The sequence below is a fragment of the Phasianus colchicus genome, chromosome 2, assembly GCF_987193195.1.
Source record: "Phasianus colchicus chromosome 2, bPhaCol1.hap1.1, whole genome shotgun sequence".
NCBI classification, from domain to species: Eukaryota; Metazoa; Chordata; class Aves; order Galliformes; family Phasianidae; genus Phasianus; species Phasianus colchicus.
In genome coordinates, this window is record NC_143437.1 from 29,316,938 (window position 1) to 29,333,266 (window position 16,329).

A 16,329-nucleotide genomic window follows, 5' to 3' on the forward strand; every position below is an offset into this window, starting at 1 on the left:
AACATTGGAAGAAAAGCCAATGGACACAAGTTGCAATATGGGAATAGAGTTACCAAAAAATTTACTATGAGGTTGGTCAAACACTTGAACAGTGGCCCTGAAGTGTTCTAGGTATCCCTGGAGATATTTAAAACCAATAGGAATAAGGTCCTGGGCAACCTGCTCTAATTGCATCTGCTCTGAGTACGAGGGGGGTATGTGCGACCTGTGGAGGTCCCTTCAATCCTACATGATTATATGAAATCTTACCTTTGAAAATTCTACCCAAACCTCTGAAATCCATTTGATCAGAACAGTTGAAGACTACTACATATTTTCCCAGAGCCTTTCCCATGTCTTTCGTTGTTTCCGTTTTACCAGTTCCAGCTGGTCCAGCTGGAGCTCCTCCCATGTTCATTCCCAAAGCCTGAGCTAAAGTTATATAGCACCTAAAAATGTTAAATCATATACATTCATTAAACAATGAAGATATGTTTAATTAAATACAAAAATGAGTCATGTGATATATTCTTGTGTTAAAGCATCAAATCTTCATAATCAATTCCATTAATTTCACTTAAATACAGAAATTCCAGAGTGGCAAAATCATAAAATGCAGAATTTAAGCATTTCTAATAAAGATCACATTACTTTTTCTTGTTTTATCTAGTACATTAAAAGCTGTTAATATTAGATAAACGTTAATGAACAACACAAAGGAATTTAATTGTCATTAATTATTTTTGAAGCTAAAACAAGACAATTCTGATGTTAAATGATACCATTTTATATTCGGTAATACCTTAATCTCTGTACCATTCACCAAGTTAGGTTACTGTCGTCTAAATCTTGAAGTCTGAAGGAATAAGGATACATGGCCCTCACCGTAATTATGGATTAAATCTTTGAATCACCAATTCATTTTTTTTTCAGTCCTGAAGAGTCTTGACCGCCATTTTAGTTATATGTGATCCTAATGATTTTCACACAGTTAAGTGGCATTGAGTGGTTAATACTAAAATTAAAATAACCAAGTTTCTATACAATTGAGGAGGTATCTTCACTGTCAAATCAGCTTTAAATAACTAACATTGCTAAAAAGTATTTATTCAGAACTTTTAATTTACCTAATTCCTATGGATTAGATAGAATCATTGTGGTTTTATGTCAAATTTGCACTACAAGGTTCTTGACGCTTATTATCTGACTCTGTTAACTAATAAAAAACATAAACCTGTAGGTTTTACTTCTATGGGTCCATTGGGGTAGAGACAAATTTGGAGTAGAAATTAAGTTTTTTGTCCGAAAATATTTGATTGCTGAATGATGTACAATATACTGCAGAAAAGAACTGAGCTTTCCATACTGTCACAATAGCAGTCCTACCTATACTGGAGAAATAAAGATGTTCTAAAAAGCTGTACAGACCCATATTCCACATAAATAGCAAAATTAATAGTGGTATCATGGAAGTTATTGCAAAATACTGAGTGGAATTTTTGGCAAGTAAATATTTTTTGGCAGCCTAGTTTCCCATTTGGCCAGAAGTGACACCTCAAGAAAGGAATAAATTGAAGAACAAGCCATGGAACTCCAAAGGAAAAAAAAAAAGCAAAAAACCCAACATGAATCCACATTTGAAACAAAGTTAATGGTTATTTCCCAGTACTAATAATTGGTTATCTTAGACGTTCAAAGACATTGGGGTAGTAAGGGTACTGCTTGACATAAAGGATAGCAACAAAATCCTTATAGAATCCTTCATTACAGAGCTTGAAACATTTGATCCACTCTCTCTTTTCAGAATAGAATCTCTGCAAAAATACACACTAGTGTGTAATTACTCAGTTCTACTAGTAGATCTCTTAAGACCGTGGAATGACAAAACTGTTATAAGAATGACTAAGTGTACAAAATAGTGGGAATGTATTTTACTTCTTATTTTCCTTCTTTTTTTTTTTTCTTTTCTTTTCTTTTTTTTTTTTTAAGGATACAGTTTAGCAAATGTATGAGAAGACTTTTGATCATGACCTAGAACACATAGAGCTTAATTCAGAATATTTCTCCTTGAAGATACTGTGTTAAGTAAACACTATATATAAAAATGTTTATTACATATGATCATGTTTCTAACCTGTCTGTAAGAGGTGTTATAACCAGACGTTCAGTGCAACCCAGAAATTCATTTTGGTAAATAAAATCAACATCTGTAATGGATACAAAAACTTGATCGAGATCCTCCTTGAAATAAAATCTAGACTGCTTTAGCCACTCAAAATCAGTTGGTGATTTGATGTGCATTTTTACCTTGAAAAAAAGTAAACATATCTATGTTTAACACTCATTATATTTGATAACTGCAATAAAATCTTAATTTGCAAATAATTAGAATAATGAGTGATTTCTTAAGTTAGAATTCCTAAGAAGTAAAGTGAAGTAAATATAAACCTCACATAATATTTACAGATCTATTTTAAGCTGACTAACAAATGATCTGATCATTTCAACTGACTGCAATCAAACGAAGCTTAAATTGCTTTTTTGGTTGTGCATCTAATCCTCCAAGTGAAATTAGCAATCCACATTATGTGAATTCCCCAAACACACAGTAACAAAGGGCATGGTGCAGGAAGGATTTAATGGAGACATAGAATATAAAATCTGTATATTCTAGTATGTTCATATCATGAGCAGTAAAAACATTGAGGAATAGGTAGCATTTATCAGAGAATAAATGAACATAAAGAATTTAGCAGACTCTAAGAAGTTCAAATCAAATGACAGATTTTAGGATTTTTTTCATTTGTTTTTCTTCTGCATATACCCTTTAGAAACCATAAAGAAAATCCCAGTAGCCTGCTCTCTGAAGAGCAGAAGAGACAAAGAATAAATTAGATGTTATGGAAGACAGCAATCAATTGTCAGAAATCAAAACCTGTGGTTTACCAGATCATCAAAAATATCACGCTGGTGTACATGTATGGTAATAAGTGTTTCAAACTTCCCCCTGTCGAACTTGGAAAGATCATGTGTGGTCTGGCTAATCAACATATTCAAAATATCCAGAAATCTCCCATTGGTCGCTTGCATGATTTTTTTGTCCTCTTTCGCATTCTTTAGAGCTTCTTCAGAATCACGCGTCCACAACATTTGAATTCCCAGTAATCCAACCTACAGATTTAATATGTGAATGAATACAAAATAATAACTTGTTCAATACTATTCCTTTCTTAAATGCTTTGGGCATAATGTGAAAATAAATTACAGCATCAAGAGTGCCAAATGATCACTAACTCCCATTATGATAATACCTCACCATAATGCTCTGCTTGAGTTAGTTGGTTCTGTTACATGATTTCAAACTCCTAAAAAACACATTTTTTTTAAGTTACAAAAAATTATCATACACTGAGATATGCACAAATTAAGCACAGCCTCAGTTTCACTTATAATCTAGTCTAAGTGTACTCCAGCATCAGAAACAAACAGATCTTAAACTGTGGGGAGACATTCTGCTGAAATTTTTTCTCTGACAGTTCAGATCTAATTAAAGAACATTTTTTAAAAAAATGTGTTCGTTTTCTACTGAACATGGGATGCATTACTATATTGATTACTGGTTGTCCTCATTAGAGCACTCTGAACTAGAAAGTATTTTTGGTTCCAAATAAATCTGGGACATTGAGTGTAAACTGCAGTCTCAGATTTTGGTTTCCACATTTCCATGTAAATGACATATGATTTCCATGAATCCAATTGATATCCATGGCAAAACATGATAGAAGAGAATTCTATCAGTACCTTTCTTTCCCACACTGTTAAATTTACAGAGCACCAAGAGCTAACACTTTGACATCCACTTTCTACTTTTTGTCTCCAATATCTGTAACAAGTTCAAGGCTACAGAGATTGTGAAGCAGGAAGTATCTCCATATTTTACAATAATCTGACTACCAAAAATCAAAATTATTTTAGAATGACAGCTAAGTTTGAGGGGAAAAAACACCTTTGGATGCAACTTTTTTCAAGCTATCTGAAACAGAAGCAACTGAGACAGTAAATAGGTAATTCAAAGGAATGAAAATATATCAAATATTTTTAAATATTTTGCCTAATTTATTCTCTGTCCTATAACAAAGCATTTATTTCTCTGTACTTTACATTTCTTGACTAAAGACCATTTTCTTCTCTCCTTGCTTCTCCCACCCTCTTCATTACTTTTAACACAATTAATTTGTGCAGTCTTAACAATCATAACATTTAGATTGGGAAACAAGATTTTCCAGGTGAAAATAAAGCCACCTCAAAATGTCTGACATGTAGGCAAAATAGGCAGTACACCATTCTTTTTTTCTTAAAGTAATAGACATCTTAAATTCTGCTAAGATAAAAGCAATTGTCATAAACACAACTTTAAAATAATTCTGTTCAAAATCTAAATGTCCTGACCAATTTTTGAAATTAGGAATGTAGTGGCCGGTTTTAATATTTGAATAGATTCTATAAAATAATTATGCCTACTGCTGTAATGATTAACAAATGACTGAGTCAGAATACAGAAAGGCTGAGAAACAGTTCATTATTTGCTAATGAAATTTATGATCAATCACTAAGATGGAGAAGTCTCTATGCAAACTGCAATCTTCAAAGATAAGCTTCTACTAGGTGTGTATTATAATGACAAATACATGAATTATGAAGTCCCATAAATCTTCATAAGATGAGATAACCATAATAATAGCCCTTGCAAACATAAATTATAAGAGAGAAATCAATCTGCACAATAAATATTCGTTGCGTATCAAAGAGGTTCAGTAGCCAACACAGAAGATGTAAGCTCTACTTTGTATTTTATATGAGAAGACAAAATTATTTTAATGTGGATTACAAGAAAAATATTACGCTATGCATTGTGTACCAAAATTGAGGTTGTTAAAAGCTGCCTCCTACTGGGTAGATTTATATCCTTGTTTTCTCTTTAGAAAATTCCTCATATAGACAGTCCATTAGTCTAAATGTTGTTTATTTCCCAGGCTCCCCAGTACACAGTCTAGACTGTACATACAAACTCATGTTCTGTATTCTTACCTGTGCTGGAAAGTGATTGAGAAAATTCAGCAAATCATATCCCGTGTCACTAATTTGGTAATATGCTGCCCTAATTATACCATGCAATGAAATCTGCTGCACATGTAATAAATTCTGCAACCAAAGCTCTACTGGTCCTTTTGCAATCACTGGAGTGTCCAACTGAGAAATAAATAAAAGGGAGAAAATAAGACATAGTTAACAAACTTCTGTTCAACATTGTTAGTTAATAGATAGTTACTAAAGATCTTTGCACAAATTATAAATTTAAATACTAGAAATACTGCAAAAAGTAACAATTTTATTACACTGATGATTGAAACATTTATTGGTAATTAACAGTAATTCAACTTAATATATATTGATATGTTGGATAATAGAATGATTTATCTATTACAAGATTTCTGTAGGGGGGATTGGGGGGGGAAAAAATCAGCACATTACTGGTATTTTTTCTCCTTCTCTTGATATGACTGCCAGTATGCGATCATAATCCTTTTGGTGAAATTCTACTTCATTTATATTGTCAGATATGGAAAGCAGATGTGACTGTAAGGATAATTCAAAAGTCATTCAAGTTATTCAATAACATTAACATTAAATAACATTAGCATAGAAAAAAAACAAAATTTAAGGTTAGGTTATCTTAAATTTATAAGTTATAAGGTTTTCTCTGAACTTATGGATGAACTTCAAGCCAAAGATAATAACCGTAGAAATATTTGTGTAGGATTTTGTCTCAATCTGTTATTTGTGTTATGGTTTTACAGTTTCTACAGGTGATCAAGCAGAATAAAGATCAATTATTACATTAGATCTATTATCTTATCTCAGCTCTCAGCTACGATCGAGAGTAGCCAGACTGATTTAGCACTATGCTGAGCAACCAGGTCTGATGGGGTCTCTTTTATTAAAGGACCCTCCAGCAAATCTTAAAAGGAGACCATATTCTAGTGTTCTGGATTCTGAATATAAATATTTTTAATATCAGATATTAAATTTTTTTATAACAGATATTAAAATTTAATATCTGTTCCCTATTTTGTTGAAGACTAATGAGCAAGAAACAAACAAACAGAAATCTCCAGAATTTGCAAGATTTGCAAGAAAATGTTAATGTTCTAATCTATTAACTATTTTTCCATATTTGAATTTCCTTTTTGTTTTAAGCAGAAAAAAAATCACTAGGGTTATACCTGAATTGTATGAGAATCACTTGCTTGTCCGAGAATTTCAAGAAGGACAGGATCAGAAACAAAAAAGAATCTAGGAAACAGTAGCCTCTTCTTCTCTAAGTATCTTTAAAATTGAATAAGACTTCCATTAGAATCTTTCACCTTATATTTTTTCCCCTCGTTAAGTAGGACTGAAATATAAATACTTCATTTTCTGTAGATTTAATTCAAAAAAGAAGACTTGGGTTCACGCCAAAGTAAATCTCATTTCAGAACATTTTTAAAAGTTTTTAAAATAGAAAATGCTTTTTGAAAAGAGTAACAAATTGAAATATTTTTCATAATAACAGAAAATTATGTGTTTGTACACACACCAAGAATGTTTGCTCACCACCTTTCTCACTGGCAACAGTACTTTCTTAATATATTCCAGATCATACCATCATTACAGATCATAATCCCTTGGTGTAAATGTTCTTTACTCAGTGCCTGACCTGATATCTGCTGATGGGTCTCACCTGGGGAGAAATGGGGAAATGGATCCTACCCAAAAGCTGGCAGAGCTTATTGAGAAGGCTTTAAACTAAATTTGAAGGGAGAACGGGATAAAACCAAGGCCTGCTAGAGATGAGCCTAGAGGAACAATGACAGGACTGGGGATGAGGAAGGGGCTCAGCTAAAGCACATCTACACCAGTGCGCACCGCATGGGCAACATGGAGGAGCTGGAAGATACAGTGCAGCAGCCAACTATGACTTATTTGCCACTACAGAAACATGGTGGGATGGCTCCCATGACTGCAATGGATGACTAAAATCTCTTCAGAAGGGAAAGACAAGGAAGGAGGGGCGGTGGTGAGGCTCTCCATGTTAGAGAGTGTTTTGATGTTGTTGAACTTGGGGCTGGGAATGATAAGGTTGAATCTCTATGGTTAGGATCAGGGAGATGGCCAACAAGGCAGACATCCTGGTGGGGGTTTGTTATAGACCACCTAACCAGGATTAAGAGACAGGTGAGATGTTCTACAAGCAGCTGTCAGAAGTTGCTCAATCACCATCCCTTGTTCTCATGGGGGATTTCAGCTTCCCTGATATATAATGGAAATACAATACAGTGCAGAAGGAGGAGTCTGAAAGGTTTCTAGAGTGTATGAAAGATAATTTCCCGATACAGCTGGTAAGAGAACCTGTCAGAGGAGGCATCCCTCTAAACCTGCTGTTCATAAACAGCAGGTTTAGAGCTCCCAAAAGACGGGTGGGAGATGTGAAAGCTGGGAGCTGTTTTGGACAGAGTGATCATGAAATGGTAGAGTTCTCAATTCTGGGTGAAGTCAGGAGGGGGTGCAGCAAAACTGCTACCGTGGACTTCCAGAGGCAGATTTTGAACTGTTTAGGATGTTAGTAGGAATCGTACCTTGGGATTTGGTCCTTTTCTCCAGAAAGGCTGGTCACTCCTCAAGAAGGAAGACTTAAAGGTGCAGAAGCAGGCTATCCTCCTGTGCTGCAAGAAGAGCCTGTGGGGAAGATGACCAGTGTGGATGAATAGGGAGCTTTTCCTGAAGCTCCAAGAGAAAAAGAGAATCCACTTCTTGTGGAAGAAAAGACAGACCACTTCGGGAGAGTACAAAGAAGTTGTTAGGGATATGCTCAGAGAAAATTAGAAATGGAAAAGCCTAGCTTGAACTCAGGCTGGTCACTGGGGTAAAAGGGAACAAAAAACCTTTTTTACAAATACATTAACAGTAAGAGGAGGGCTCTGTTCTTTACTGGATGCAGTGGAGAACTTGACCACTGAGGATAAGGAAAAGGCTGTGGTTCTCAATGCCTTTTTAAAATCTGTCTTTTTAAGTCAGACCATCTATCCTCATCTACCCCTTGACCTGGAGGTCTTGGATGAGGATCAAAATAAACGCCTCACAATTCAGGTGAAAATAGAGACTGGCTACTACCCCTAGACTGCCACAAGTCCACGGGGCCAGATGGGATCCACATGAGGGATATGGTGGAGGCAATAGCCATGCTGCTTTCAATCAGCTATCGGTGCTCCTGGTCAACTGGAGAGACACCAGAGGACTGAAGGCTTATCAGTGTGACTCCCATCTACAAGAACAGTCATGCAGAGAACCCAAGGAACTATAGGCCTATCAGCTTGACCTTGAGTGCCAGGAAAGGTTATAGAGCAGATCATTTTTAAGGAGATCACATGGCATGTGTGGGACAACTAGGGGATAAGGCCTTGTCAGCATGGGTTCATGAAAGGCAGGTCCTGCTTGACCAACCTGATCTCCTTCTATGATCAAGTGACCTGCCTGGCGGGTGAAGGAAAGGCTGTTGACGTAGTCTACCTAGACTTCTGACACTATCTCCCACAGTATTCTCCCAGAGAAGAAAGGCACCTCATGTCTTAGACAAATACACTCTTTGCTGAGTAAAGAACTGGCTGGATGGCTGGACCCAAAGAGTAGCAGTGAATGGAGTTAAATCCAGCTGGCAATCGTCAAGAGCAATATTCCCCAGGGCTTGGTACTGGGGCCTGTCCTGTTCAATATCTTTATTGATGGCCTGGATGAGGGCATTGAGTGCACTCTCAGTAAGTCTGCAGATGGCACCAAATTGACAAGAAGTGTCAATCTACTTGGGATAGGAAAACTCTACAGAAGGATCTAGTTAGGGCTGGATAGCTGAGTTAAAGCCAGTAGAATGAAGTTCAAGAAGACCAAGTGCTAGCTCCTGCACTTTAGCCACAACAACCCCCTGCAATGCCACAGGCCTGGGACAGAGTGGTTGGAAGACTGTGTAAGGGAAACGGACCTGGGGGTAATGGTTGACTCTCAGCTGAACATAAACAAGTAGTGTGCTAACGTGGTCAAGAAGGCCAATGGCATCCTGGCTTGTATCAGAAATAGTGCAGCCATCAGAAGTAGGGAAGTGATCATCCCTGTGTACTCAGCAGTGGTGGAGCTGCATCTCAAGTACTCTGTTCAATTTTGAGTCCCCTAACTACAAGAAAAACACTGAAGCACTGAAGCATGTTCAGAGAAGGGCAACAAAGCTGGTGAGGGGTCTGGAGCCCAATTCTTAAAAGGAGCAGCTGAGGGAACTGGGATTGTTCAGTCTGGAGGAGTCTCAAAGGGGATCTTATTGCTCCTTACAACTACCTGAAGGGAGATTGTAGTGACATGAGGTTGGCCTCTTCTTCCTTGGAACTAACAATAGGACTAGAGGGAATGGCCTCAAGTTGTGTCAGGGATATTCAGGTTGAACGTTAGGAAACACTTCTTCCCAGAAAGAGTGATCAGGCACTGGAACAGACTGCCCACAGAGGTGGTGGAGTCGCAGACGCTGGAGGTGTTCACAAAACATTTAGATGTTTTACTAGTGAACATGATTTAGTGGGAGCTATTGATGATATGTAGGTGGTTGGAATGGATGATCTTGGAGGTCTTTTCCAACCTTGATGATTCTATGATTCTCTCACAGCTGAATTTAGAAATACGCAGAATGCTAGAACACTAAACAAGGGAATCAGCCTTCCCACCACAAATGTATAGCAGACTAGTAATTAGATCTGTACATCTGTAATTAGCAGATTATGATTTAGCAGATACTGTTTGCTTTGTCCTCAGGTCCTTTTAGTCTGCTAGATCTGTGTTCAATGGTCCAAAGAAAATAAACTGAAAATTTACTGTTTGATTTTATGTAAATAAAACTCCTAAAGCTGCAATTAATCCTTACAAGTATTATCAACATAAATTTTCATTCAAGAGAGATCATCTTTAGCAGTTACCTATGCAGTTTTGAAGAAACTTAATTACAAAAAGTTTGGAAGGCTTCTCTTGCTAGACACTAAAATACGCAGATTAGAAGTAAGCAGAAACTGTAGCTATAATGTAGAAAAAGTAGATCTAGTCTTCAGATTTGCTCTTAGAAAATCCTTAAATATTTAGTTTGGAACTAAAATTAAACTGAATTTACATGAACTATTTTCAAAATACAAACATATTTAATATATATATGTATGTATATGTGTAATCAAAGAATTCATACCCTGTAAGTGACTTCTGACATACTTCCAGTTGTTCATGCAAGTGAGGCAGAAGTTGCTCCATAGTCTCATCTCCAACACAGCAGGCAATTACATTTGAATTTTCATGGGCTCGTTGCATTATTCTTACCCATGACTTATCAATATTCTGAAAACGCTTTGCTTCCTATATAAAAAAATAAGTGCTTTCATAGCATCCTCTGTTGGAAATTAGTACACAGATAGCTATTAATATGTAATAGTCAAAACATTGCAAGTTTACCTGCGGTAACTGTTTTGCAATATCTCCTCCTACAAAAACTGCTTCAAGATAAACCCAGAGATTTTGTACAACCAACCATTCTTCAATTATGTCTGTAGAGCCACTTAGTTTAGAAATCCAACTCTGAATATCTTTTTTAAATGGTGCATTGTATCTGAAATAAAGGATGAAAGACAGAAATTTAATTCTCAAGGAAGCTATTGTTAAACAGGAAACTAAAATATGATGGCTAAGAGAGAACTTAGAGAGCAAGACAAATCTCCTGAACAGTTCCTAACAACTTTATTATACTCAAATATATTGAGAAAATGACTTGCTACTAATATATCAATGTCTGCCAGTAGAGGAAGTTTTTAAACCAGAAATTTTAATTTTTATTCTTTTTTTTTTCATTAACAAATAGCTTTCAATTCAAATTCACTGTTGATTTATTCTAATAATAGTAGAGTTACTGAAAACACCATGCAAAATCATTTTAAAAGTACCTATTGCTCAGTAAAGAGCCAAGAATCATTAAACTGTCCTCCATCAAAGTTATGATTTCTGCTGATTCAGATCCCTTTAACAGTAACTCTCCTCTTCCTTTGAATGGCGAAAAGCTCAGAAATTGGTTTCCCCAGATGTCAGCTATTTGAGATAGTTTGGCTTCTATATCCTTTTCCTTTGTAGCAGAAATACATATATCCTGAACAGAAAAGAAAGAGTTTTTAGAATCTTTGTTGTCCATAAGCGAAACCATTCCGAGTGTTAATCTTCTAATAATGGTCTATTTAAAATCAGTGTATGAAATTTTGTAAGATAATATGGCTGTATCACAAATGCAAAAATCACTGTACTAATTTTGCTGAAATCTCTCTGAAATGAAGTATATAGATAAGTGAAAAATATTCAAATGGAAATATATTAGTATCCCATTTCTGTGGCTTCATATTTTGTTATTTCTGCATTACAAGATTTATGAATCATCATTTCTATACGGTTTTGAGTAATGACATAAATATATGTTATCAACTCTTAATCCTGTCTCAGTTCAATTTATAGAATCACAGCATCTCAGATGGAAAGAATCTCTGGAGATCATCAAATACAATATCCCATTCAAATCAGAATTGAATTTAAAATTAAACAGATCAACCTGTAATGCTTCCATTAAAAAAATCAAATAAAGTACGAATACAATAATATCATCTGCATCTGTATTTAAGCTATAACACTCTCAAACTCCACTGAGAGTTCTTTTCAGGTTATTTGTGGGAAACTTTCAAAATTTTATGGTTTAGAAGACTCTATAAAAGTCCAGAAAGGTATTCGTGTTAAGTGGAGAATCATGGAGGTTTTCTCTGTAAAATATCTCATTCATTTACAAATCTTTAAAGAAATGAGACAATAAAAATGTAGGTGAATGTGATCATTTGAAGTTTATTTTCTGTTAAATAAGGGCTAGAAAATCAGGTCAAGGAAGAAGAGATTATCGACAAATGTGTGTCCAAAGATTCCAGTTACCATTTCTGCTTTTCTTCATACAAATGAGATTTCTAAACATAGTATTAATTAATTTAAACTAGTGTGGTCTGCTTGACAGACAAGACCCTTAACAATATAAAAAATAGTTTTAAAAGTTAGGTGAACATAATTTTTAATATTCCTTGTTAATATCATCAAACGAACGGCAAAAAAGGCATTTACATACCTCAATATCATCTTTATTTTGAAGAATTGGGGCTTCCATGATGTTTCGAAGGCAAAATGAATCAGATTCTACATCAAATTGATGTCCTGTTGTTTCAGCTATACGGTTCCAGTGCCTTGGCTTCATTGCTTTGTCAGTCATCAATTCCAACAAAGGACAAGACTCACTAAAATCATCAATTTTTTTCTTTAGATCTAAAAATGCTTGCCAGGTTTGGAGTCCTTTAGGTAGTCTACGACACCTGCAATTGAGTTACGTTGGTGCAGTAGTAAATGGCCTTTTATAGATACAGGAAATCTTAAAAACATTCTAAAAACAGATAGGAGTTGCAAATTAGCTGCCATCCAAATCAACATTTTCTATGTAAAACCATCAAATTAGTCACCTTTTTAGAAAAAAAAACTTGTGTAAACATCCTCCCTAACAATAATATTTAACATTTTTTAGCAAATAAACGGAAACTTTTCAGTTTGCATTAAAGTATAAGTCCATTAACTGCTTTTCCTTACAAATGTTTATTAATTAAAAAAAAAACAGATTTGTTAACTTCATATGTGTAAATCTTGCAGAAATCAATAATACACAACACACATTATCATATCACTTCGGAGATAAATACAGAAATTGGAAATTTAATAACATTATCTTCTCTGGTTAGAGGTGCATAAAATATTAGCTAAAAAAAATGAAAACTAAATATTTCTAATGGGGGCAGGGCAAAAGAATAATTAATTATTTACAGAGCCTTCCCAATAGGATGGAGCTTGTCATAATGCAGGACTGCATCATGTACCAGGTTAGTGGTGGACTGAACTTAAAGAAGTAATTCTGTTGCAAAATAATTCTCGTCCTACTGTTATTTCTTCCAATAATAATACAGATACTCCTTAATAAGGTTGGAAAATATTGCTGAAGCAGTCTAATAAAATAAAATACTTCTGAAGGAATTTAATAAAATAAACTTTCTTCCTAGCAGTTGGCATGGTTCTCTGCTTTGGATTTAGGGTGAAAATGATGTTGATAATGCACCAATGTTTCAGCTGTTGCTGAGAAGTGCTTCTACTAAATCAAGGAATTTTCAGCTTCTTATGCTACCCTGCCAATGAGGAAGTATGGGCTTCACAAGAAGCTGGGAGGAGAGAGAACCAGGACAGGTGACCCAAACTGACAAATGGGATATTCCCATACCATATGACATAATGCAGAACTATAAAACTTGGGGGACAAGGCTAGTGCTGGGAAGCTGTGCTTGACAACAAACCAGGCACTGGTCAGTGGGTGGTGAATAACTGTGTTGTGAATCATTTGTTCTGAATATTCTTTTATTATTATTACCACTATTCCTTCATTTTCTGTCCTGTTAAACCATCTTTATTTCCACCCTTGGGTTTTACGTTTTTGGGTTTTTTTTCCAGTTCTCTCCCTAATCCCACTGTAGGGGTGTGAGTGAATTGGCTGTGTGATGCTTAGCTGCCTGATGGGTTAAACCACGACATCTGTTATCAAAACCACAGGTAAAAGGCTGGTTAAATGAGAGTACAGCATTATCCTGCTCTCTTTGGCAAGCCTGATCACCTTAAGATAAACCTTATTTGTATAAGTTTTATATGTAAATGTAGCAAAAAACTCTTCTGAAGTCACCTGAATCTTAATGCATTTAACATAAGTTACAGTTCATGTTATGATCACACCTGTTCTGAAAATCCAGAAGCTCAGCATTAATTTTTTCAATATCTACATCTGTCCAAAGTATCTCGTAATAACCATTTATGCTGTTTATTACAGTATCATACAATCCATACAGTTTCTGAAGAAAGGCTAACTCCTTTCTGGAAGAAAAAAATCATATTAAAAAAATTAAACCAGCTATTTGGATATTTATCAGTACTTAAATACATAGTCTCTCTACACAGTATCTCTACTATAGTATCTCTACTATTACTACCAAAATTTGAAATAGATCGGTTAGATTACATTTTTTTAATCCAGAAAGTAACAGTTCATTATTAAAAGCCGCATGCACAAAAAGTAGACTATACTGAATACCTATTTTCCACACCAAACTTACATGGAGGAGGTTTTGCTTTGGTTTAGTTCAAAACAACTCCAGTTCACCTAAAAGAAGTGAGCATTCCCCTATAGTTAGCATCAACAGCCTCACCTCAAGTACTAGATGCAGTTCTGGGATATAAATATAAGAACATAAAACTAATAGAATGTCTCCAAAGGAGGTCAACAATGATGAAGAAAGTACAAGAGGGCGTGACCTTCAAGGAGTGGCTGAAGATACTTGCAGAGGGGTGATGTCATTGCTCTCTGCAACTTTCTCAAGATAAGGTGCATAGAGCAAGGCACTAATCTCTTTTCTCTGGTGACTGGTGATAGGACATAAGGGAACAGCTTAAACCTGAGTCATGGCAAGTTCAGGTTGAATATAAAGAAAACATTCTTTACTGCGAGGGTGGTCAAGAACGGGAACAAGCTCCCCAGGAAAGGATCAATGTACTAAAGCCTGTTGGTATTCAACAGACATATGCACAACGCTCTTAGACATACAGTTTAACCTTTATGGTTCTCTGTGCTCAGTCTGGAGATGGACTCTGATCCTCCTGGGTTGCTTTCAACTATGGATATTTTATGATTCTACCCACCTCGAGCTGGCACTGTTGGGCAAAGCAGAGCATGCCATGGCAAGTGGTGAAAATTACTCAATTTACTTCAGAAGCACTCTCTGAATCTGAACTTAAATGCTAATACAGAAAGGGTCAGATCCTCATCTGTATGAATCATCACCAATCACTAAAATGGCTGGTGTAGATCCTTTAGTATTTGATTTTCATTAGTACAGCTACTCAAAAAATTTAGACTTCATAAACCTCTAATGATATAAAGCCATATATTATTACACACTGATTTTTCCTTGTCTTTTTCTTCTTATTATTTTTATCTTATCACTATAATACAATACTATACTTATATGTGTATGTGGGTATTTTTAGGACATGGCATTCTGCTTCTTTATGTAGCATGATACCTGTATTAAAACAATCTGGTGTGATTCTGTAATAAATAATAATAATAAATAAGTAATAAAATTACTTTTTATTAGCAAATTCTTCAGAATTCTAATTTTTTTGTTAATATTTTCTGAAATTAAAGTAGTGGAAACATTCCGCATGTTAATATTTCCCTCCTTGATGTACCCTCTGCCTTTCTAATATAATTAATAAACACTTAAGACAGCTGTATTTCAATAGTTACCTGACTTTATGCAAAACTTCATAGTCTGTGACAGGCAATCCAAACAACTGTTCTCCAGAAGAGTATGTGATAAACTTTCTCCAAAGCTCATCAAAATTACTCTGAATAAATTAGGATTCATACAGACAAAATAAAAAAATACTTTACATTTTAAATTATCTAATAAGAAATCATTAAACTTCTAAATTTGTCTTTAAAAACTTCTATTAGAAGCATGTTTAAATGTCTGAAAAATAATTTTCATATAAAATTTTTAAATGATTCTCATGTAAAGCAATACTCAAATCCATATATTGAATTAGTGAAAATATATGAGTGGCTCTGAAAGTAATGCCTCCTATTTTGTCATGCTGGGCCACAAAGTCAGAAGCAGATGTTGGTGGTATGGCAGTAGAGGTTGAACCATTCGACCAATTTGTTGCCATCTGACAAATGCCATTGTGTCAGAATGCCCCTCTGCTGCCATCTGACATGGAAGTGCATATGAAGAAAAGGTGGTGGCTGAATTCCTCCACATGGAAAAAATGGCAGCCATTAACATTCACTGATGCTTGCTGATTGTTTATGGAGACCAAACAGTTGATGTAACCACAAGACATCACATCAAGGAGGTGATAGCCTTCAGTAGTGGCAACAGAGACAGAGGTCATCTGGTTTGTGCAAGCATGGAATGCAGGCTCATAGGAGTGACCTGTATATATGAGAAGCAATAATTTGAAGAAATATTTTACAAACATTGGATGTGAAATTAATTCCTCATCCTCCAGACAGAAGAGAAAATAATTGTATTAGTTGGTAAATTGTTCAGTGTGGATAAAAACATTGGAGAA

General features: G+C 35.3%; 1 protein-coding gene across 3 annotated transcripts in view; it reads right to left on the bottom strand.

The window, feature by feature from the left end:
- DNAH8 (dynein axonemal heavy chain 8) overlaps positions 1-16,329 on the bottom strand; it is a 121,323-nt gene that overhangs the window by 64,415 nt on the left and 40,579 nt on the right. For all 3 annotated transcript variants that reach the window (XM_031594121.2, XM_090135210.1, XM_090135209.1), the window contains 12 exons: positions 15,500-15,600; positions 13,930-14,067; positions 12,239-12,479; positions 11,034-11,233; positions 10,549-10,702; positions 10,289-10,452; positions 6,264-6,366; positions 5,512-5,616; positions 5,068-5,229; positions 2,926-3,150; positions 2,114-2,286; positions 250-428 (listed from right to left, as the gene is read on the bottom strand). In XM_031594121.2, the coding sequence (XP_031449981.2) occupies positions 250-428; positions 2,114-2,286; positions 2,926-3,150; positions 5,068-5,229; positions 5,512-5,616; positions 6,264-6,366; positions 10,289-10,452; positions 10,549-10,702; positions 11,034-11,233; positions 12,239-12,479; positions 13,930-14,067; positions 15,500-15,600 (1,945 nt within the window). The remainder of the gene's footprint in view (positions 1-249; positions 429-2,113; positions 2,287-2,925; positions 3,151-5,067; positions 5,230-5,511; positions 5,617-6,263; positions 6,367-10,288; positions 10,453-10,548; positions 10,703-11,033; positions 11,234-12,238; positions 12,480-13,929; positions 14,068-15,499; positions 15,601-16,329) is intronic.